The sequence below is a fragment of the Channa argus genome, chromosome 1 (genome assembly GCF_033026475.1).
Source record: "Channa argus isolate prfri chromosome 1, Channa argus male v1.0, whole genome shotgun sequence".
In the NCBI taxonomy this organism is placed as follows: Eukaryota; Metazoa; Chordata; class Actinopteri; order Anabantiformes; family Channidae; genus Channa; species Channa argus.
In genome coordinates, this window is record NC_090197.1 from 30,209,001 (window position 1) to 30,234,709 (window position 25,709).

The 25,709-nt window shown below is 38.2% G+C and overlaps 1 protein-coding gene across 6 annotated transcripts in view; it reads right to left on the reverse strand.

Annotated features, from left to right (window-relative positions):
* The window catches only part of LOC137131256 (pro-neuregulin-3, membrane-bound isoform), a 314,148-nt gene that overhangs the window by 134,422 nt on the left and 154,017 nt on the right, over positions 1-25,709 (reverse strand). Inside the window, exon 2 of one of the 6 annotated variants that reach the window (XM_067512299.1) lies at positions 15,044-15,091. The exons of 4 other annotated variants lie outside the window; for them this stretch is intronic. In XM_067512299.1, coding sequence (XP_067368400.1) covers positions 15,044-15,091 — 48 coding nt within the window. Of the gene's footprint in view, positions 1-15,043; positions 15,092-20,317; positions 20,339-25,709 lie in introns of all 6 variants that reach the window. One more of the 6 variants, XM_067512307.1, reaches the window with a different exon arrangement.

Consider the following 25,709-nt stretch of genomic DNA (forward strand, 5'->3'; position numbering starts at 1 on the left):
CTATCACTATGCATTAGAACGTGAGCTACAAAAACCCTGTACGGTCATGCTCAGCACTCATGTTGCTAGTTAAAATTTTGTAAAACTGTCCTAGTGCAATAAAAATCGCAGAAAAAGAGTTCAAATTAAATGTGCTTCTGATTTTACTGTACCTACACTGTACTGTTGTTGGACCAGTTAATCCTTATCCAGTAAGAGCATCAAATGATGTTATGCTGTGCACTGTAGTCCTGTCAACACTAAATCATGTGAGCACTAGAAAGCCAGTCAAAGCCATGTTTCCTCACCACAAGCAGCACAGACTGACCAAATAGCCAAAAATGCCAAATGTGCACTCTGAACCCTGCCTGATCTATGTCTTAGATATATTGATAAAAATCTTTATTGTAATGTTTTTTAACACAACAATAAAATGTGTAGCAGCTCTACACATAGACATAAGAATAAAATAAGCACAAAATAACATACATTTATATAGAATAAAATAATGTGGGCAGTGAGGTGGGGGTAATTGCACTTCCAGTTCCAGTTCAAATTTTAAATTAATAAATCAAAACAAAACAAACCCCCCCCCAAAAAAAACAAACAAACAAACAAACAAAAAAAACCCCACACAAATTCATGAGAGGCAAAACACTTTGTGGTTAGTTGCATTTTCTAACTGACAAAGCAAATAATTGTATTGCAGCTATGTACTGTATATCCCCTTTGCTTTCATAAGGGATGATGCTGTGTTTTCTCAGCAAACAGAGAGAAAGGCAAACCCTGTAGCATCTTTCTTTAGCATTTAAAGAATTCTACAGGCTTTTATCAAGGCTGCCAGTTATACTTCTGGGTCAGTTTGCTCATTTTGGAGCCTCTCTAATCAAACAGGACTTGAACACACCCGAGGCATGCTCAACAAACAAACCCTCTTATAAATAAAAGGTCAAAAAAACACATATTCCTTCTCTGTTGGTCCATCACTTTTCCATCCCATTTTTCCTTGCTTTTCAATTTTTTACCCATTTACTTCTCAAGGATCTTTTGAGTCTATCTACCCGCCTGCAGTCCACCAAAGCAACAGTGGGGTCACAAGCAATTTCCTTTTTTCAAAAGTCTGGGCACTTCCTCAGTCTTTCCATCGCACAAAGAACTGAAACATGTACACAAACCTCTATGGATGCAATACAGACATACGCTGCTACAGCAGGAACACCTTTGTGTGTAGAACACATACTGTACGACAACAGAGAGAGTGTATCACTAAAAGCTGTCAGTGGCAAAACATACTGTGTGTTATATGAGACGTTTGTTTTAATGACAACAGTGCAGCACCAAACCTTCACTGTTTCACTGTGTCCAGTATATTCTACTTGCTTTTATGTTGCTTTTGGTAGTTAGAAACAATTTGTGACCTTATCAATGCACACTGGAACGAGGCAGAGAAGCAAGCGTTTAGATTGGGGTTCCCTCCAACCGATGAGCCATTCAGTAACAAGGAGTTACACAAAAAACTCGTACATGTACTTATGCAAGGTTACAGTCAGTTTTTTCAGAAAATTGTGTTCTGTAAAGGGGGTACCAGACATTCCCAGGTAGATGTCTCACAGAGAATGCAGAGCTTATTACAGATGTCGCCTTGTTTTTAATTTAAAGTCTGTCTAGGGTCTGATAAATAATGAAAACACCTCTAGAGAAGGATAAATTAATCCCTTTCCACTGCAGATTTTGTTTTAATTCAGTTTGCGCTTTTTTAAAGGCTGCATCTCTCTTCCTCTGTACTGTCAGTTGGCAGTGACACGGACAGCAGGAAAAGAAAAATAAATAAACTAAATGTCAGGAAGCACCATGTGGATTTGCAGTAATCATGGTTACTCAAGTGTATATGAACTTATTACTTACTCACATTAGTTACTTAAATACTCATTACATTAATAACTGGTACTTGACAGACCCACACAAGGCCTCCTGCTGGCTAAGATGACATAGCTGCAGGGCACATGAGGTTACCTATATTTGTTTTAAAGTGATTGCTTTTAGAAACAAGCTTTCAATCTAAATCTTTACCAAAAAATGTCTCTACAATCCAACTCCATCTTCAGATCAATGGGAGCTGGTCAATACAGCAAGGGATGGGTATAGAAAAGAAAAAGCGAAAGAGGCTGGTGCTGTTGGGAGGGGAAAGGAAAAGAAGATGAGAGGACGAGGGATTTCCAGTGATGATCCTTCCTGTTAAGTAAAGGCGCAAAAGCTGTTCAGGAGCTGCATGTGTATGTTGTCTTACTTCCCGTGTGTATGCACGTGGGCATCTGTATGTTGTGCATTTCAGTCTCTTTTCACATACTCATGAGTTTAGCACAGAGGAAAAGCTAAGGCAGGCTCAGCCATAGCAGCCACTGCATTGCAGATACTTGGCCCAGTGTGTCACAGCACAAAAAGATGTGTGTGAACAGGCCTCCATGCTCTGACTGTACGGCCAAACAAAAACAAAATGGCAGCGTGTCAAGATAGCACCACGGTCAACAACAGACTAATCATGGAAATCTGATACTACCTGTCTTCTCCTACTCTCTCTCTCTCTCATCTCATGCAGACACACACACACACACAGAGACTCTGCAGTGGCTTGTTTTAAGAAACACCTGCTCGGTGCAGATAGGCCCGCTACCACTTCTAATCTGTCTGTGTGTCAGTCAGCCCAGCCTGGCTCATGAAGTCCCCCCCAATTCTTCCTGTTCTCTGCTCAGATCGAATGCGTGCAGCACCTCCAGGGTTCGCCAAATAAATAGCGCTAAGTATCAGGCCTCGTCCCCTCCCCTGGCCATCTGGCTCTGTAGTGGAGAAATTCATTACTCTCCAGGTGATAGCTCCAGTGCGCTCTCTCTGGATTGGCTTTGTATCCCTGCAGGCTCCATTCTGACACTAGAGATTATAATCAAACAGTGGCTGCTAATGTGGATGTGATTACTGCTACAGTACCGCTGCTGCTGCTCTGTCCTGTTATTACAATTAATACCATGTTTACTTCTACTACTTAAATATTAATTCTACAGTATACAGTACAGTATAGAGTATAGTGCTGATGAAAATACTTGAGTTGAGTGCTGATAGCATTATACACACACAGACTATTTTACAAATGAAAACACTACATACTATAAAAAGAAAATGAATACAAAAAGTTATTGTGTGTTGTGTTACCATCGTGAATATTACTTCTCACATAAAGTACGACTACATTATGTCATTACGTCTTGACTTTATAACTACTGTTACTGTTTTTTTGCTGAAGTTCTATGAGATTAGATGACTTACTGTCTGGTTTCTAGGTACAGAGCAGAATCACAATGATTGCATTCAGGTCAAGTGGCTTTCAGCATAACTTGATTCTATAAATGAATCTACTGAAATCAGACATCATTATGTTGTTTGTAATTTTTAACCTATCAAACCCAAATACATTGTAATTCAGAATGAAACGAAAGACACTGGACAAGTTTAAAGGTTTTAAACGCTATAGCAACCCTTTCGGAAAGGTTGGCATTTCTCTCACACCAAAAGTTCTGTGACTGTATGACGTGTGGTTTCACTTGCTAGTGTAACATCCTAAAACAATTATCTGTTGTAATAATGTTCACACTTAATATCATACACTGTAACTATTCCTATTTGTTCTTTAGTCCCTCATATAGTCACTCCCATCTCTCCACCACATCAGCCACGTTGTAAAGGTTAATGTGAGTAAATGCGGTATTTGTTGAAGTATCATAAAATATATACAGCATTTAAAAGTAGTCAGTGTAATACTTGACCTGGTAAAACATATGTAGAATAATTAGCTGTAATGTATACTGGCAGCAGTATGACTGCCAACATAGTCAGATTAAAGTAATCCGTCTTCATCATGTCACCCAGCAGTACAAGATGTTATCTTACAGTACAAGATAACAACATTATCTATATCATAGTACAGCACACGCCTCGGCTGCATTTGGCAATTTAATCTCAATAATATTTCCATTTATTAAGTGAACTTTTTACTTACTGGATGTAACCATGTAACCACCCTTTGACCATGGAACCAGGAGGTAACTCACTGCTAATCTGTTCTCTAAAATTTCTCAGATATTGAAATTGTTTACAGCCACTTTGTGTATTTTCTGTCTGTATCAGCACATGACATTTATCTTAATTCATCTGTCAATAATCTACGGATGTGAATTATGATTTAAGGATATTTTAATCTGTTTTTTGTTTTTTTTGACTCAATAGCTTGAATATTATGTATTGGCCAACAATGAATTGAACAAAACACAATACTTTTATTTACCCCGGCAAATATTAATTTATGTATCTGACATTGAAAATATAATTTGAAACCATTTTCAATTCATTTATTTATTTATGAAGTGTATAGTTACTTCATTTATATCAAGTAATATAGTTACTTCATTTATATTTAGGCATTTAGCAGACGCTTTTATCCAAAGCGACTTACAAGTTAGGTACAAGGCACCAAGAATCTAAGTCAAGGAGAAAACATCAAAGCAAAGTCCTATCAGAAAAGTGTTCACAGTTCATGAGATGCAAGTGCGAGAAAGAGCAGAAAGAGATTTAAGTGCATAGGAAGATGCGGAAGAGTTCTGTTTTCAGCAGTTTTTTGAATATTCCCAGCTGACTAATATGAAGTTCATTTTATATGAAGTCACCATATGGAACTTCTGTTCCAAATAACCAACATATGCTGCAAATGGCTCAATGGCATCTCCATGTCAGTTTGGATGTCCAGCAAACTAATATTACAAAAACCAACAATCTTAAATAATATGCCATACATCGGCCTATGTCTTCTCTTCTTGCCATACATTGATCTATGGCAAGAAGACTTGCCTTTCTGTATGTGTAAATAAGTAAATTATTGTAGGTCAGTCATGATAGAGAAGCTCTCAGAGCCTTAATCTGATATAAAACAATAAAACTAGATATGGATCAGAACCAGAACCAAAATGCCCAGACTGGTGCCATACCAATATTTAGTATGAGACTGGGATATTTCTAGGTTTATAGATTAATGATCAGAAAGGATTTTTTAAAATCATTTTTTATTCCAACCAATGCCTACTAAGCTCTAAAGCATACAAAATCTCACAGGATATTATTTAGGATCCCTAGCTAGCACAGCAATGCAAAAACCAATAAGATTGGTAAGACATAAGTGCAGTTAAGTACAAAATGCACAGTCCAACACCTTGTTTGAGATTTTAGAGAGCAAATTAATATTTAATAAATCAAGATGTACTTTTGAACAGTGAACTTTTTAGAATTAGAAAACATTTTAGTTAACATGCAAAACAAATGACTATTTGGGAAGATTTATGGAAAACACAACTAAACATTTTTTGTTTTGCATTTGTGTGCGCACTACATGATCTTTGGAAATAAATGGTGGTAGAGCAATATGCAAATACAGAACGGAAAAAAGTACATCGGCAATATTAAATCACTATAAATTTATGTTTTCCACTGCATCAGCAACTATGATCCCTATGAGGTCTCTCTAAGTAAACCACTTAACCTGTAATTGTTGCAGTGAAGCTGCTGTAGATCCAACAATTGAGAATTAAGGACACTGGGCAGCTTGAGGTTGAGAGTCTGATGCTAAAAAGGAGCAGCTTTGCTGAGTAAACACCTTCTTTTAAAAAGGTATCTTCTATTTCAACAAGCTTTTTTCTGTTAATATTCTTATCTGCCCTTCACATGAGTATCCCCATTTTTCTAGGCAGTACTACTACTTTGTGTGTTTACTTTATAGTTTACCAGTGAGATATTCGTGTCTCCAGTAATACAGAATTGGGTGCTTTCCTGCCCAATAAGCAGACTAAATGTAGTTTTGAGGATCATTTTTTTCTGCTGGTAATCATTGTATTTATCAAGTATCTCTTAAACTCATTACACAGACCTTCAAGACAAAACTCTGTCAGCGGCATGCCAAATGACTAAAACACAGCTCTGAACTATTCATATACCATCAAACAGCTGCAATTTTAGGAGAATTCTAATAGTACAACCCTTCATCCTTGCTCAACATGCAACGATATTCAAAGAGCACAAAAAGCGTATTTTCTACAGAGACAAAACAAGTTGTCTTAAATCTGTAATCCGCAAACAGCAAGACACAGATTTATGGGCACTCTGCCATGTGTGTACCCACACACAGTAACACACAGACACAGTGTGATCAGTTTGTTAGCCCACCACCACCCCACTTACATGGAATGCAGCGTGAGTTTCTTAATTAAGTCCAGAAGAAGCTATTACTTTTGGGACAGACTCGATTGTCCTCGCTCTATGGCACCAATGGCTTTGGGCTTCTAATCACATCATACAAAGAGAGAGGGCTTTACTGTGTGCCTGACAATTAACCCTCTATCTAAGACTTCCTACAGTGATGTGGTCTTTGAGGAGAGGTATTCTCTCTTGGTTTCTGTGTATGGACAGTCTTTAATATGACCTGTGATCCATCCATGCAGCTACATTAGTAGTAACACAGGTTTTACTGGAGAGCACTGGATGTGTGCAGCATTAATAACTATGTATCTATTCAAACCCCCGTGTCCAAAAAAAACAACAACAAAAAACAAAAACAAAAAGAATGTTTTAAAGTGGTGTTTAGGTTATAAATTTTTAAAGAATATTTGTCTCTCTTGTTTTGAACATATTTTTGGTTAATAATTATGTAGTGTAACATATACTCTGGAGCATGGGTTTTATCTTGAACAACTACCTTTACTGACACGTCATTTAGTAACAATAAGTTTCATTAAGTCACATTATTTACATCAGTTTTTTTATACTATACCAGAGTTCCCCAGCAATCATAGAAACACACATAACTGAACTTTCAGCAAGCAAGAAGTTGGGACTTACACGGAAGTTGTTTTCTGCCATATTCTCTAATAGCCATCCTTTAAGTTTTGCTTTGGTCCCCACCATTCAGAAAACATGTCCGGATCAAAGCTGCTATTCTTAAGAAGAAAAAACTATAGTTCTCTTACAAGACTTAAGTGAATATCTGCACACTGCTATTAATGGCAACTGAACATATTTCTACATAAAAGTTATTTAAGAAAGTTCACAATTGTAGCTTAACAAGAATGTTCACAAGAAAATAGTTGTTGAGTTTAAAAATTTCCTAGACAAAGTAATGTAGTAGCAGAGGCTATGGTAACTGGTAATGGTACGGAAAAAAAAAAATCACATTTAAATGTAATGGTTTAGGTTTGCGCACCTTAGGTTGTTCTGTGAGCATTCTAAATACCCTGTACTAAAATCAAAGCAGCCATTTATAAAATCAACCTTACACAGAATTTAAAGTGTGAACTAGAAACATAAGTGGTACTTTCCCCTGCTGATCTGGTTTAAAAATACTAACAATAAGAATCTCATTAGACACAGTGGCCTTTCAGTGACCCCAACCTTTGGTGTAACACAACCAGGCCCCTAACAAATATATATATTTTTTTCAATATTCTTTATTTTTGTGACACATCTGCATGGCTATTAACACAATGATGTAAAGTCAATTGACAGTGAATAAACAATATTTAGAACATCTGTTAAGTATGACTTTAGTTTCCTTTGGGGCTGGGCTTGACACAGTGCAAGACAAGACTAAAAACAAACATGACAGAAAGAAAATCTGTTTTCCATGGAGTCCAAATTATAGAAAATGCACCACACCAAGTCTCAAGCATAGCGGAGTAATGTTGTAGCCTAAGGCCCAAATAAAAGATAGTCACGCACAAATATACATCTACAGTCTGTCATTCCCTTCTCACAGAGCTTCCACCTGCCAGAGCTGCCTCGTATCTCAGAAAGGAAGCAAGAAAGTTGATCCCATCTCCCTTTGCTTTTCTATCTTGTTCACTCCATCTTTTCCTTGTCTCTTTATCTAACCAATGTTGTCTGTCTTTGGCCATCTATCATTCATTTATTCTCTTTATATTTAGTCTTCTTGTGCTTTACATCCTCTCTCTCTATCAAAGAAGAGAACTATAAATCAAAAATGCAGAGGTGCCCAGAGCGCACACGCACACACAAAATCATTGCACGTGAAAAAGCAATGCGATACACAAGCACAAACTTGTGCAGGAGCCTACAAAACAAACATTTTTGCTTAAATTTTATAGCTGGGATGACTTATGGTATAAAATGACAAGAGCCAGGAAAAAAACATTGGATTGGACTGTGTTGCTGGGTTATTGTGGCTTTCTGCGAGAAAAAAGTTTTTGTGAAAAAAACTTGGCTGCTTTTGCAAATCAGTCAAGACCACACTGAGTTGAGCTATTTGAATGGCAATGCTTCTCTGATAATTAATGAAACAGAGAGATTTTCAAGCATCAATGTTTCGACTGTATCAAATTTATAGCATTAGACAAAGTTTTCAATGCATAGCAAGAATCTGTAGGTACTACTATGTGAGGTGTAACTAAAAAGTTAGGTGTTGTTGTCATTTAAAAAATATATTATAGTCTCTCACTCAAAGTAAGGTTCTTTAGAGTATACTTCTGCAATTATAACTATGGAAAAAAGTGTGTTATCTTTTCCCTGCTTACTGTGTCAGTATGCAAAAGATCAAAGGATTTAGGAGCTTCATCATTTAATTTAAATGCACAACACAGTGATTTGCATAGAAGAAAAAGGAAAATGCTGTGTTTTGCCAGCATAAATTGTCAGCAACTGACAGCTGGAATGATTGTAAAATGACTCAGATATCTCTGTCTGTTGATAATCTTGGGCAGCTCACAGTAGATTTAAAAACATCAACACAGGCTACACCTATTTTAGTTTCCAGCATAGATATTTTTTCATTTTCTAAATGCAGTACTAACTTTCTGAATGGGGAGGGGAAGAGGAAAAAACATTACCTTAATACACTGTATAAAAACTGTCAGACAGATGTCATTTTAATGCATGCTGTACATGATGTAGGTCAAACACTTGCATAGTAATGCTTGTTGTATGCCTACAACAGCTATTTACCAGTAATAGAAGTAAAGTGGAAGTATGTTATCAGTCTAACTTTTGCCAATAGGTCTGACGAGCATGGTTGAGTTTAAGTGACCGATGGTGACAGGAGTCATTAATTGTTTCTTTTTATATACTTTTCTGTCTCTAATTCTGCCAGCCTCCAGATGCCTTCGTGTCTGTCTTTATCCCACCCTTTTCCTCTGTCAGCTTGTCAATATGTCTTCCTTCACCAGTCCTTCTTGGCAAAAGCTTTGCAATCGTTTCTTTCCTTTCCCTTCTTCCAGCTAAGCCAGCAAATGCAATGAATGTCAAAGGATCCACAAGGACGTCTATGGAAGCTGTGCCTTCCTCTTATGAACCCAAATGTAGCCATTTATACTCTCTCTGTCCCTCTCTCTCTCACACACACACAATTAATGATGGATGCAGTACTATCTGTGTACACAAATACCTACCTCATACTCCTTTCCTTGGCTTGTCTTCAGTCTCCTACACCTCTTCATCTCTGCCTTGTATTTCTTAATCCCCCTGCATTCTATCTTTATATTCCTGCATCAAGTGCACACACACCCACATGCAGACACACCTTGCCTTTTCTCCTAGCCAGCAAAGGGAGGTGCCAGGTGGAGGAGATCCATCACAGTGACAGAGGAGGAGTGCTGCAGCCAGCAGAAAAGCCATGTGTGGCTCCGTCTTTGCCTTTGAAGATGACCTTGTCAGGTAGTCATTCATACAGGCAATATTAACATATGATTACACACCACAGAATGATATTACCCTGACCAAGAGCATGGCTAAAGTACCTTGCTGTTGTTAAACAAGCAAGTCTTTAATTGTTTTTTAATAACAGCAATTGAGTGTCCCCCCCCACCTTAACAAACTCTTTCTGGTTTAATACCACCCTCCCAGCAGCTTGGTTACAGCGCATTAAGACTTGGCACAATCAAACTGGTGTTGGCTAAAAATTAACAAAGTAATCTTTTTTTACTAGTACTTGTGTGTTTGACACAAATCTCACATAACAAAAGCTCTTTCCTACTCAGCTTACCTGTCTCACCCAACAAGTAAGATCATTACAACTCTAAACTGCATTGTGACACTGTTGAGCCTTGTTTAAGCAGTGGTATAGGGTGACCGACCCCCCAGGGCTTATCATAACTGTACACTTGACTTTACCTAACTGCTGCTGACAGAAGCTCCTGTAAAATCTGGGTGTTCTTGACACTTTCATTACAGGCCATAGTTAGTCATTGTTATAATATCCATTACAGTTCCATGGTATAAACCAGAGAAAAAAAAAACTTCCTGGCCTATGGAAAAATTGTTTGCATACCATGGACACTTAACAAGTCTGATTGACCATATATCCCTAAAGGGAAAACATGCAGGAGTCAGTGCATTGCATCAAATATCATTCACCAAGCCTTAATTGCCAAATTTATAGCTATATTGGGTTTAAAGGTCAAAGTAGAGATAACATTGTTTATTTAAGCACAGACCGTGCAACAAAACATTTCCTGTCAAAGAAATGAAAGCTGGTTCTTTTGTTTTATGAATTCTAGATTATAAGACATGCTTTTCTCCATTCAGCAAGCTGTTTTAACCTTACCTATAAATAATTCTCTGGCTCTGAAAAGGTTAACAAAGTAATTCAACATGCAGACGGACACGGTTGCAGCTTCAGTGCTGAGAGCACATCAACACTGAGCAGGTTGAGAGAATTTCCTTATCCCGACTTGAGGCGATGGATGTCCAACAGATTTGCCATTCCCTGAGATGCTGTGAATAATACACTTATCTACTCGGTGAAGGGAACATGGTGGATGGATCAAATTCATGCTACATTTGATTTAGCCACAGAACATTTCTGATCATCCATTCGAACTCTGCTGGCTGACTCCCCCCGTCATCAACTCAGTGGGCTAAACTGACGTCAATTTCTCTCACCCATACCCACACACAGAAATCCTCTTCAAGAAGCCTAAGCTGGAAAACCCTCTGGAGCTGTGGAATTAGTCTGTCCACATGAGGACAGCCAAGGATGGAAAGAGCCAGACCATGAAGCAGAGAACAGGGACAGATGGTGGGAAGGAGACCAATGAGTTTAACTCTCTACACAAGCTCAAGTCCAGTGACTCTAGATTCATAATTTTCAAAGTTGTATGGGTTGTGAGCTATCCTGATCTAAATCTTTCATTGATAATACATGTCCAAAAAGGTAAAATATCACAAAAAACACAACAAAGGGTTACACTCAGCTGGACAAGACTGTTAGTCAATGAGAAATTTATACCAGAAAGGTTAAGGATTTACCGGACAGGAAAAAAACAAAACAAAAAAACAAAAACAAAAATGGAATCTGGATTCCTTGATACAAATTGTTTAAATTTGAGGACTTCTGCAGTAGACATCCATAATGAAATCCATGTAGGTGTGTTTCATTTGCATGCCATGAAAGAAGTTTGTCTGCCTGAAGTTTATTGACGGCAAGGGAGGGCTCATTTCAGGCCACTGCTTGCTGGTGTGGGAAATCACTGTTAGATATTCCTCCATCGAAGAGCAAAACAAACACAAAAAGGCATCAATCCATTACCTTTTCTTCAGGGGATTTTTCTTTTCTGTGTTAGTGGTAAAATGGAGGTATTATATTTTTTATAGCATAAGCGAACGTTTTCCCATTTGTTTCACACATCATGCTTTAGGAGCGCGTCCGATTTGGGAAGAGAATGTGTGTCCCCCCTCTCTGTGCCTGTCAATAACTTTTCTATTCTTCAAAAATACATAAGAGATAAAGAAATAGATTGATACTTGTACAAGGGAATCATGCCGATAGCTAACATATAAATTGATTTGCATAAAAAGAAGAAATTTGCTTTAACTATAAATGTATGCCGTCTCACATATAATATTCTATAAAAAATAATTTAATCACCAATGTAAAGATTTGACCATGATTGGAAGAAATAGAATGCTTAAGTCATGCCCCCTTTGTTGGTGTTAGGCCTGTTTCCAATTCTCACTCCCAAATGCAGGTATTTTAGAAAAGACGTCAACGTGGATTAACACACTCTCCAATATTATAGTCCACGTGTTGATATTTTCAATGTTTCATTTTTCAGTTTTTGTAGTTGCAAGTTGGGGAATCTTTTATTTAATATGTAAACATGTAAGCTACCTAACACTATTTGTTCCCCATGAAAAATAATGTCAACTAAAGTTAACCACGTCAGCCAATATCAACATGCAAGCTTACCCTATGTTGTGTAATCTGGGCTTTAAACAATAATGGATAACATAACAGATGTAGGTGTCTTGTTCTGTACCTGGGGATTGGTTGAGGGTTACTTCCTTGTAGTTTAAAATGTCCACTTTCTCATGCTGTAATGTGTTTTGTGTTACCATGGTAACATATTTACATTGAGTCTTGCTTTCTGCACAGCATCTCACAAACATATGCAGGGAGTCACACGAATACATGCGCATGTGTGCACACACTCTTCTAATTTTCAAGCAGAGCAGGGGCAGCACCAAGTTTGGTATCTCACAGTTTCTTTTTCAGTAGTGGTGTCACCACACATACACAGGTTTTGTGCTTGTCGGGACTCTCATTTAAATAATGCAGTCTGTAAACCTATAACTAATCAAAACCAAGTTCAAAGTAAGCTATAACATGTGTTTTGCTTTGTTGGGTAATTATTTAATAACTAGACTATGAACAGCTTAGTCTGAAAAGTCCACAAAGTGTGACTGATGAACAGCACAGACCTTATCTGCAGCACAAGGTCAACTGAAAGCTAACCCCCCAAACACAAACAGTAATAATTCCCATCATTCATTTCAAAAGCCTGCTACATTTGGACAAGTGCCCCTGTTGCATTTAGAGTAAAAGAGCTCATCTGATGTTTTGTTTATGCAGTTTCACTTATCATAATTAAAGGTTACCAGCTGATTCTACAGAGGATAAAATTAGTTATTTTCCTAAACAGCCATCATTGATTTTCCTCTATCTGCACTCCTCTGGCTATGACAAAAAATAAAAAAAAATAACATAAAATAATAGAGGAATGGATACAAAAGCAAAAGAAGACACTATAAAGAGATAGAGGGAGCATTCATCCATGGCCGACGTGAAAGAAAAGCAGCCTCTCTGACAGACCCCGAAAGCCACATACGTGTCTGATGAAGCTGACATGTGCAGGCGTGCGGAAGAAAGGATAGACGGGAGGAGGAAAAAAAAAAAAAAAGGTGTGGGAGTGAATCACGTTGTGTTTTTTCAGAAGCCAAAGGCCATTCAGCAGGCAGTCAGTGATCATTGGCAGTGTGGGGAAATGGATCTAAAATTAATTGTGTCTGTCTGAGGCTTTCTCAAAGTATCCCGGCTGACTCCGGAGGGCTGTGCAGGCAAGTGTGTCAGTTGTCAAGATTCATGATCTATGGCCTGTGATGAGGTGACTGTATTTTGCTCAGTTTGCCAGTCCACCATTTGATAAGCCAATCAATTGATGAAAATTTATTTCAGATGCTTGCACAGGGTGCTAAATCTAATCAATGTGGAAATATATTTGTGACTTAACATTAGCCTAATTGTGAAGGCAGACAGGGTTTATTGATGTTTAAGGAAAAACCTTCTAGATTGTGAGTGAGGTGCAAAATCTTCAGTTTGCTGGAGTCAGCACCATTCCACTCAGAACGATTACCTTCTCAGCCGACAACAGCAGACATTTCTCCCAAGCAAACCCAAAGCAAAGTCAGTTTCTAAGCGGTTTGATGAAGAGTGCAGCAGAAGAAAAATCATGCCAGAAGAAAATAGAACAAAGCCACAGAAATGCAACAGAAAAACAATTATCTAAAAGTCCATTTTTACAAATGAGCTCAAAACCACTTTAGCTGAATTGATGACATACCAGTGATTTCTACATAATATTTAGCTGGGCAACCCATGTGTACATGAAGTGTACTACGTGTAGTAGTGAAGTGTAGGATACTACATCTTATAAAATCATAACGCACGTTGATTTGGCAAGAGTTTTGTTTTTTGTTTTTTACAGTGGATGCCCTTCCTGCTGCAACCCTCCCATTTTGTCTGTTACCAAGGTGGCCCTTGATGGCTAGGTAGGACCACATGTGGTGGGGTGGGTTTCAAACCCGCAGCCTTCCGTATCCCAACCCTATGCCCTACCCATTGAGCAACAAGGTCCCTATTGACAGTACGTTTAAAGAATGTGATGAAAAACTAAAATACAATTGGATATTTTAAAGCTGTGTTGATGATTATGACCTAAAGTTCCAGTGTATTACAGAAAGTTGTTAGAGGATTTTACATCTTGCATTTTCTGATTTATGGGGAAAATCTGCATGAGCACAAAATAAACATAATAGTTCCCACATTACAAATGTTGTGAAAATAATCTAAAAATGAAAAATAGCTACTGCACTTGAAAGCATATTTTTTCAATTTGCCATTTTTCCAAGTATGCAAAAGTGCCAAGCCTTTGGTTGACACATTCATCACACACTTTGGGCATCTGTTACTAAGTTCTGTATACTGACAAATCTTTAAAGCTCCAAAGTCCTGAAGATAGAAAGTACACACTGATACACAATACATCTGTGTTAATCTCAGGTCACAGTAGGATCTGAAGAGCACACGGCATCTTGCTACAATGCAGAAAAGGGCTCAAGGATACAGTATTTGGTGTTTGATATGGAGTCATATTTTATGGTGGCTCAGCATACTTGTGTTCCTTTTCCTCACACCAACAAGCAGCATACTTTCCAAATTGCTGTTGATGGACATGACGTGTTCGCAATTTATTTATAGCAAATCTGATTTATTGCACAGAATTAACACAAGTTAGCGAATGGGATTTTAAAGCACTATCAATTAAAAAATTAAAAGCAACAAGCAACAGAGAATCAAAGTAATTGATGAATGAACCAGCAGTCCAACAACGGTTCAACTGTCAACAGAGAGCCTGGCCTCTACCCTGATCTAATTTTTCCAAAGGCAAGTTGTCTTGTTGATCATCACCTGCAGTAGTTTCCACAAGCTCATCCAGTAAGAGGTATTCTGTCATTTCTGAGGAGATAAAGAAAAAGGAAAAAGTTCATTTTAAAAAGGAGAGGCAATCCAGCCGCCGTAGGGATATCTAACACACTGTACTCTAAAGCTGGGTGGAAACCATGCAGAGAAAAACACACCTCACGGTAGAAGATGAGATTGCAACCTGTGCAAACAACAAGGATCCTCTGCTTCCAGCACAGTAGCCAATGACAGCTAAGCCAATGGGGAAGACCATGAAGACAGCTGCACATGCTTGTGTGGTTTGACAGCTTACAGCTTTGATAGCCCAATCCCCCCCAAAACAATTATTAAAAAGAACCAGTATTTTAATTTGTAATATGGGCATTTAGGTTAACCCAGAAAAATAGTGTTACAACTCTCCCAGGGAGAAACGTGCGAACACAGGAGGTAAACACAACACTCTTAGTAAGAAGAACAAAAGACGCTTGAACAAAACAGGCTCCGTTCCGCATCTACTTTACTTTATAAACCATGCTTTGGAATTTTCCAAGAGGGAACTGTGTTAACGTTCATACATTCACTCACACAAAGTAAGCTAGGATTATACAACCACCAATCTACTGGGGACTGTTAATTGTCTTTTAATATTAATTTATTAAAGACAAAGCTGCGTACATCAGCCACCTCTGCAATTTATTTAGCTCATTGCTTTAGTTTACTGGAACACTTGCTGAAAGTCATTAATCTTATTTCCAACAGAACAGTTTTTTTGGCAGAATCTCAATCTCATAAAGTATGTAATGCAAAATGTATTGTAATGCAAAACAAACAGCAGACAAGCCTTTTATTTATACAATATTTATAAGATTAAATGCTGCTGGGCTTACTATCTGAGCTCTCTGTTTCTGGGTTCAAGCCACCTTAGATCAAGCTCATACAGTTCTGTTTTAATCACCAGGTTGAGTAAGGGGCTTGGTAGTAGCAGCTCTGCATGGAGCATTCTGGTCATGTTCATATATTTACTTCTTTGAAAGTTTTTCACCTTCTTTTGATAAAAATGTACTTGCTTTGCCAAAATTTCCTACTTAAAGTCAAATGTGTGAAGACATTTTTAAGGAAACTGACAACCAATGTCCAAAGCAAAGAAAGAAAATTTACATTTAGCACCATTAACATATACACAAAGAAAAGAATTTTCCCCATAACTGAAATATCCAGTTACCAGGTCTTATTGTTGTTTTTTTATACACCCTTTTAACCATTTGTTCAATTGTTCTATCAGATGGTATTCGTGTCAGTTAATCAGTCCTAGCCCAAAGAATAAAAATGCCTGAGATCTCAGGAAAAAAGGTGCAAATACACGATTCGCCTTACATTTCTTTACATTTGGGTCCCACCGCTTCATTAGACTAGCTCAATGTTCAGAAGTCAGCATTCAGATAGAAAAAAGGGAGCCACTAATATCCAGTTGGAGCAGGTAGCGTCACATCACCAGAAAATATGTCCCTCCAAAAACAAGGGTGGGACATATACAAACCACTCCAAACTGTGTCACCCTTACATATCCACCTATAATATTACTTCCGTACAACATTTTTACTTCCATCAATTTTACAGTAATAAGCGTGTCTGTCTTACTCTTGGCGCCTTCCAAGCCTGGAAAAGCTATACTGTTGCTAGCTTAGCATCTAGGCCACAGTTAGCCGATATAGCCAGGTGGCTAATTAGCGCTTTAACGCCAAATCAAACACACTTCCTATATTACGAGGCATTAACATAAGACGACTGTTTTTACTTCAACATATATTTAAGGCGACAAAAAGGTTTAACTCTTAACAAAACTCTTTTTGCTAAGTGCTAACATTAACTCACCGGGATTCACTTTACTACAGATTGTCAGTTTCCCTTACTGGCACCATCGGCTCTATTTCAATACAGCAGACAAATATCTAGTTAGAATTGCTCTGCCTGACTTTCTGTAAACTCTAACTAGCAGAGTTTTCCTGCTCACACACCTGGCAGGGACTGTTCTGTGTTTACACCTGTCTGCAGTGGGGACAGCGACTCTACCGTTCATTTCGCCATGAGGCGTTTAAGCCCCCACTGTAATTTAGCCACCCAAAACAGAAATAAACAAACTGGGTTACACTCATGTTGTTTCTCAATCCTCGTCTTCAAGAACTCCTGCACATTTTTTCTTGACCTACCAACTGATGATTACCTTTCCAGGTGTGTCTAGTCTATCAAAAGCTAGAGGATACCATCTCAGGTGAGATCTTTTGGTCGCAGGACTTTTATTTATAACAGTATTTCTATACTCTGGTAAAGATACTTTCACTTGAAAAAAATATCTGAGTAGTTCTCACACCACTAGAAATGATTACGCCTTGAATTAAAAGGTGCAGCACACATACATGCTTTTTAAAGCAAAGCAACTACTTATACTTTATGTACAATGTGACACAAAATGTGACTCACACTCCAGCAGCTAGTACATGGTGCTGATACTTGGCCAAGACAGTTTAAAACAGATTGTTGTCATCACTGTGTGTCCTGCAGCAGAAGACACAGTGATGACACTGTGTGTCCTCTGCAGCAGAGCGTGAACCCTGATCTAAATTGAACTCCCAATTAAATATTTACAACATACTAAAACTTCTCAGCAGCAACAAGAATTCAGGATTTTCCTGACAAAATGAATCACATGTGATCATTATCATCTCTGTAAACATGATGCATACTCTAAATGACTGAACTGTGGTATACAGTCATTATCTAAGCAGCTTCTCCTCTGCTGGGGCCAATCCACAAAAGGTGGGGTTTAATCTGGACAGTCTGTCTCAGGGCTGACATAAATAATCACCGGTTAACTTGAATACATGTCCTTAGAATGTCCTACCTGTGTGTTTCCTCCCACAATCAATCTCCACACACAAAGCTGGCAGGCCTAACCAGCAGTCTGACAAAGTAACAAGGTACTTGTCAAACTGACAAAAGCATGAGATCATAAAACAGCTTCAACCTATCATTTTGTCTTTTACCATTATTTAGATAATGCCCCCAAAACTCATACAACACTGGTCCACAGAAAGACACACAGTGAGAAAAATAATCCAATATTTTTACTTTTAATACATTAACTAAAATACAAATCATGTACTTTTACATTTTTCGTTTGTGTATTTTGTACTTTTACTTAACAGTTTTTTTAGTACTTCATCCACCACTGCAATTAGCTGAAGTGTGGATTTGCCATTGTTCCTATAGCAGATTCTATATTCAGTGCAATGGATGAGCCTTTTATTTGTCTGGGTAATTTGGCCTCCAGCTCCTCTCTTGTCTTGATGATATCAAAGGGTAATTTTGCTATCTTTAGTTATTTTCTATTTCCTCCTTAGTAAACGATTTCCTTTCTTTCAATCTTTCTTTTAAAGATTTTTTCGTTTCATTCAACTTAATACAAGCCTTGTAGGACTAAGAAGACAAAACGAACATTACCACCTTGGCAATGTCAATTAATTAGTCTTGTAAGTATGTGAGAAGCCACAAAGTGTCACTGTGACACAGAACACACAATGGATTTTTTTATTTGGCCATGACCCACACTGCCTCTGAAGACTTTCAAAATGCAAATCCTTTGAAGCAGTACAAATATAAAGATAAAATCAGCATGCCTTTTTATGTGGCATGAAATAACAAAAGATAAAATGTTTTTCATTAAATGTGTCTCCTTCTTGTCTTTGGCTCTGTGCAAATGACAGTTTATTTGTCCACCGTGTTTTCTTCACCTATCCTTGTCTCCATTAATTCTTATAGTACCATTTGCTCATTAATCCATTCCTGCTTAAAAGAGACATTTTATCTGGCAGCCATCAAACCCACTCGTCTATCTTCTCCCATTCTTTTCTTCCAACTTGTTCAGAACATCAAGCTATTCTCTTTTCTTATCTTTCTCTGCACATATTATGTTGTCCTATTTTATTAGTCACCATATCTCTATGCTGTTCTTGTTTTATCTCATCCATCCATTCAAATGTCTGCTTTCTGCTGTGAAAAAGTGATGCATATCTGTTTCTGTTTGTTCAGTCACTTTTAGTTCATCCACTCTCATTTTCCACAGGCTGCAGAACTATTTCTATTTCTGTATGAAAGTATCTTTAATTACAATGTGTTGCAACAGTGAACATCATCCAGTCCGTACTTTCCCCAAATGAAATCTTGGTTATGGTTTCACTTGTTTCTATTTTTCACAACTTAGGAGGCAGTCATATTTTACAGGAGGACAATGTATTTGGTTGGCTCTTAGTTCTTCAGAAACAACAGTAACCTACACTCTGATGCATGCTTGATTGCATCTTTTAACTTAAAATCCATGCACAATACATAACTTCTGGCATGCTGTGTATAATTTCCTGTGTCAATATGCATGAGATTTCTGGAGCTTCCACGAGAGATGGGATGTCCAGAAACGTATTACTATAGCGGTTAGGAGCAGGTTAGGGTGTTTGCATAGGTCACAAAACAGCGCTGCACTGACTGCTTTTGCAGTTGTGGCGACCAGTCACATGAAACAAATCATGTAACATGTGATGTCATCTTAAGGAAGCAATACATTTTGAGGCAAACAACAATTATTTACAAACCCTAACCATGTTCATTTGGTGCCTGCACCTAAACTTACTGTTTTTGTGCCTAGCCCCAACCAAACCGTTGTGTTTGCACAGTTGTAATCCATCTTTTTTGACACCGTGAAACAGTGTTACACTACCTGCAACAACCAGTCCCATTTTTTGTTTAGGTGTGTTGTGTTGTGTGTGTGTATGTGTGTGTGTTTGTGTTTATCTGTATGTCAGTGTAAAGTTGTAACTTTATTTGTGATTTGTTGCAACTTTATTTCCGGCCAGTGTTAGAAAGTTTTTATGCAGCATGTCCCTAAAAGTGTTTTTTAATAGTATAAAAAGTATGTTTAACATCATGATGCGGTTGTTATAAGCCCAGGTCCATAGTGCAATTTCAACAACCCCCCCACCCCACCCCACCCCCTGAAAAAAGTAACTCATTTCACAGTGGTTTTGGAATGGTATCTAGTCATGCAAGAAGTGTCAGTTTAATTTGCTGAGGTGCCACTGAGGAGGCTTCTGCTGCCAAACCCAATCCAATAGAGGTGAGTGGAATTTTTGTTTCAGGTGCTGGGTGGATGGCTGTGTGTGTGCATATGTGTGTGTGCTTGCGTGCGTGTGGTTGCAACACTGCAACTTTTGCTGCTACTGTCTTTCTTACTCAATCTATCTCCACCTTCAGCTGCATGGGATGACAAAGAATTTAATTATTTTCACAATCTGTCAGTCACAGTCTTCCCAGTCCACCAACATGAATGCTGCACTGCTGCTACCTGCTGCTTTGAACTTCCAACAGTGCATGTGAAGTTGGACCAACATGTATGTACAAGGCACAAAATTAATTCAATTATTCACAAGCCATTTCTGCAGAAGCCAAGAAAAACTTAGCTAAGCACATTTATCAGCTTGCTCAAAAATCCCTTGGTAAAAGTAAAAGCCTAAAAAAAATGTAATTTGTTTTATTTTATTTAATTGTTGTTATTTATATTGTATAATGAAAACCAAGTGGACTGAATATTGTTTGTGGACAATGATTCTCTTTGTTCATCGTGTCCTTATAACTACACGTGAGCTGTGATTTTGAACCTGCTCTAAGTGTTTTCTGTTGAACTGCACATCCACACTATAATATCCACTTGGAGTGTATTACCCGCAGCATTTTAAACATTTTTATGGTTATGCCTAGGCACTCACAGCACTTTGGGGGAATATCACAGTCTAGTTTTATAGAGAAAAGGTTTACAATGCCTTCACACACAACATGTTTATTCATGTTTAACCAAAACCACAATCTTTCCCCACAGACAGGACTGTGGATGCCAAATCCAGTGTCTGGAGTAGGGCTTGTGAAGTTTATACACCTGCCATCCACCTTGCCTTGTTGTTGTTAATCATTCATTCATCTGCAAAGCCAGATGTTACATTTAATACAAACACATTTCCTCTTGCTGTCTGGTTGTATATATCATTTGTTGACCTGTGGGTATAGATATTTTTGTACAGTGATAGACACTCATGGTGACATCATTAGAGATAAACACCTTTGTCTTTATTTTCCTTCTTACTTATTGGCCCTTCTCCCCACTCATTTTCTCTCTCTCTTTCCCAGAGCGGGGGGGTCTTTGGGAAATATTTCCCCCCCTACGATACATTACGGAGCAGATCTTAGATATGGGAAAGATTGTCATCTTAATAACTTGTGAGCATTTGGCTGTGTCCGGATGGAAACACTGAACTGATGAAATAAAATCATATGCATTAAATTAGTGTGTAATTACACTGAACAATGGATGCACCCACATATGTTAAGTTTTCACACATTAGCAGATGCCAGTTTGATTTTTTTTTTTTTGCAAAAACTTTTGAAAATATGTTTGGACTTGTGTGTTTAGATTGATGAGAAAAATACAACTTGTTCAATTTAAAATAAATAACTCAGTAAAAATGTTAGAAAGTTAAGAAGTCCAAATACTTCCTGATGTGAGCTTTTAGAAAAAAAAATTAAAAAACAACAATTAGAAACTTGGATGTTGACATGAATGCTATTTACAAGTCAGACACTTGTAATTATCTTAAATCCCAGTATGACATGAATGCAGCATTAGTCAGTCATTTCTCACTGTAATCAACCAACCCCTTATTCACCCTCTTATTTGCTAAATGCCCCCCTCTTTTTCTCACTCACTCACTAATTCATTCACTTCCGCTCTTATTCATCCACATCTTTGCTCGCTCACTGACTGAACTGTCTATTTACACGCTGCAGTCTAAAAGCTCACGAGTAAGTCTCACACTCCTTACATTCACTTGATTAACTATCTGAGTGTGTCATCCTCCCCCGATCCCACTGTGTTTGTGTGTCCTCCTCATGTACACTATGGCACTTCCTTTCCATCTTTGTAATTCTACCCACGTCTCCATTAGGCTGTTTTGACCCCTCCCCTAAGATATAGTCTTTTTTGTCTGTTTCACTCTTGTACATATTCATCTGTCTCATTGTTTTTAACCCACAAACCAATTTTATTATTGATGTACTTAAAAATACATGCTTTCCTCTGCCAGTGTTCCTCAATTAACTGCAGCTCTTATGTGCTGACAGAGACCAGACTACATATTCTGCTCTTTAAACAACCAGTCATTGTGGAAAAACCCAGGAATGTAACAGTTTTGATCACAAACTGTAATGAATTGCCTGTAGAATTTACAGTAATTACCTGGCAGAAAAGTTGCCAACAAAGTCTTGTAAAATTTGCACTTAATTACTGTAAAAACAATTACAGTTTGTACAGCTCATGAGCCATTCATTTAGATAAAGTAGCAGAGAGGTGAAGGAGGGACACACAACACCAGACGGACCCACCACTTTATAGGTTTTTCAAAAGCTTTCCCAAGAAACAGGATAGATGTTTTGTACAGCAGCATACCCAACATCAGTTTACTGCTGGCTGTCTCACATATACACACACACACACACACACACACACCATGGAGTCATGTTTGGCCAGTTGCACTGTGAGTGGATGCCAAAGTGCATGACACGCACTCAAACACACCTGAGCACACTGACCTGGAGGAGCACAGCCGCTGTCATCCTTAATTTGAACTGCAAGCATTCCCAGGCAGATCTTTGTACGACTTCTGGACTGTCATGTAAATGCAGTTTTTAGTTGGTCACAGCGGGAGCACTTCTCTTTCTGACACTCCTCGGTGTTCTTACATAATGACGACACCTCTTACTTTTTGGATTTGTTTAAGTCATCACTATTATTTCTTTTTCAAATTATTTCTTTCAATTTCTGCTCTTCTCCTTTCCTGTCCACCTCTTCCACTTGTTTTCTTGTCTCCCCTCTTCTCATCTCCTTCTCTCTTCCCCCGCCTAATCTGACAGACACTTACAGCTCCTTCGTACTTGCCAAACTGCGGAACCAAGGTCATATTATCTGCCCTTCACTGTCATGATCTGGACTGACTTCAATCAGAGCTGCTACCTCCAGCAATCTGACTGTGTGACTGTGTGTGTGTGTGTGTGTGTGTGTGTGTGTGTGTGTGTGTGTGACTGTGTGTGTGACTGACTGTGTGTGTGTGTGACTGACTGTGTGTAGTATCCTATAACTGGCTATCAAACTTAGTTAACAGTAATCTACCACTATCACCAGCATACACTCAGAAATAGAGAAGCTGAATAACTTCCTGTTACGGATACAGTGGTTGTAGGAAAGACCTTCAACACAGCCAACAGGGTGAAGGGATAATTTTATCCATTAATCAATTGCGTCACAGTCAGTCACACAAACACACACACGCACACACACACACACACACACACAAAATGTGCATAATCCTAAACCTACGCTACGTAATGTTCAGAGAAGCAATCTTGTGACTTGAAAGTCACCAGTTCAACTCCCCAGACAAACAGGACTGATCCTGGTTGGAACAAGTGAAAGAAAAGGGAAAAAAAATTGTGTTTGCCCTCCACTCATCAACACCACTGTAGTAGCCTTAAGCAGGGTCCTTAACGCCAGCCACTCCAGGTGTGAATGTGAGAAACTGTGTGAATGTTATCGTGTACCTGCAAAAGAGAGGTATCCTCAAAGTGGAACTACTACGGACTAACTGGACTTCATAAAAAAGGAGCTATTTTGCAGTGCAGCTGCTGGATTTCCACTCATTCCTCTTCAGTCTTACCCTATTTTGTACTGCAGCGTGTTTCCAGACTTTTGATTAGCCCATTTCTTTTCCTGGCTCATGAAGAAAAAAAATACTCACTGCCTGATCACTAAAATCTGCAGATGCATTGCATTACATCTGAATATCTGGTGCATGATGTTTATCCATGCATTAGTGTGTTGACATATACACTTAGAAAGAAAGGTGAACGTGTCAGCAAAGCTTTGTTTATTTCCCGGGATACTTCCATAAAAGGCACATACAGCATTTTCTTTTTCATTTATATTATCCACTTCAATTTAGACACTAATATCCTCTTTCTGCAGGGGCCAGCCGGCCAGATGAGAGATGCAGAATACAGATGAGTGGTTAAGACTAGTTGTCAGAAAACAGACACTGCCACCCACGACAAATAATGGCACCCTCAACACTGGTGCTGGCCAGTGGGCAGAATGTCACTTATGCCCCCCCAAGCCTGGAAACACACTTAGGAGTTTAGTCTTTGACCCCGACACTTAAAACCAGCAGTAGTCTGTGCTGCATAACACTCAAATATGAGAAATTAAAGAAATTAATTTATTTTCTGACTCTGGCATTTGTGATGAAGTATTTAAAGATATGCATCTCGAGCCATGAAGAAGAATTTATGGACTGAAAAGAACAGCAGAAGAAGAACAGAGCAAAAACTAAAGTAAAGTGGGGAGAGCAAAGCTAAAGAAATCTAGACAACTTATTACCTCGCAACGTTAAGAAGTCCCTTCAGATATTTTAACCGCAGACAATTTGTACCTGACCTGCAGCTCCGCAGGTAAACGTGTTTCTGAGCAGCATTGGTTCACTTGTATTTGTTGTATTTATTGTAATATGGAAGAGAAGCTTTTAGGAGCAAAATCTCTCAGCAGCATGAGGGTAGCATTCTGCTCATTTCCCTTTCTGACTCCTCAACAACTCACGCTCATGTGGGGCTGCAATTTGTATGTGATTAACATGCGTAACAAGAGTTGTTTTTCTGCACTTGAGAGGTTTTCTAGCGGAAATGCAATGACTCATTTACATAAGCTCTGATGTCACTGATCAACTTTGACACTGGTAACACAATATAGGCAACACACCTGGTGTAACTTAAGAAATTATGTGCACATATGAGATTATGCATGAAATGGTTCATCTTGAGGAGTTTTTTTTTTGCCTCTAATCTGGCAGTGGATTGACTGCTGGGAATATTCCTGCATGTTACTGTTGACTAGCTATTTGACTTAATTTAGCACAAAAACTAACATTGACTTCAATAATAAGCTACATTTTATTCATAGCTATTTAGGATTACATTCTTAATTCCTAATAAGAAGATGTCCTGCTTTCAGTCCCTACTGTAGTTAAACCTCTAATAACACTTCACCCCTTATTGCAACTCAAATTTGTTTTCTTACACACTGATTATTTTATACCCTGTAAAAAAGCACCTATAGGCACTCATGGTACAGTTTGGAATTTGTAAATAACTTACCATAAATCTTTATACAAGTTAATTTTTACCAAAAGTGAAACCAAATTTTAATTTATAAAAGACAATTTGTGTTCTGACCTTGTGTTATCCTTTAGCTACTACCATTAGCACTATGCTACACAGCCTGAATGACTGCAAAAATCTAGTATTTCTCAATGTTCTTCGTTTCCATGTCTAACTGTGTGAATTTTGAGGAGGGTTTGGGACTTTAAAGAGACATAGAGAACAAGCTGGACATACTAAAGGACAGGACACATTGGGTTTGCTGGATGTGTAAGAGGGGGGAAGTTTAAAATGTGCATTGTTGAAGGTTTTTGGCCTTTTCTACTAAAAAGTAACATAATACCTTCATATAAATAGTATGGTTCTAGTTTCA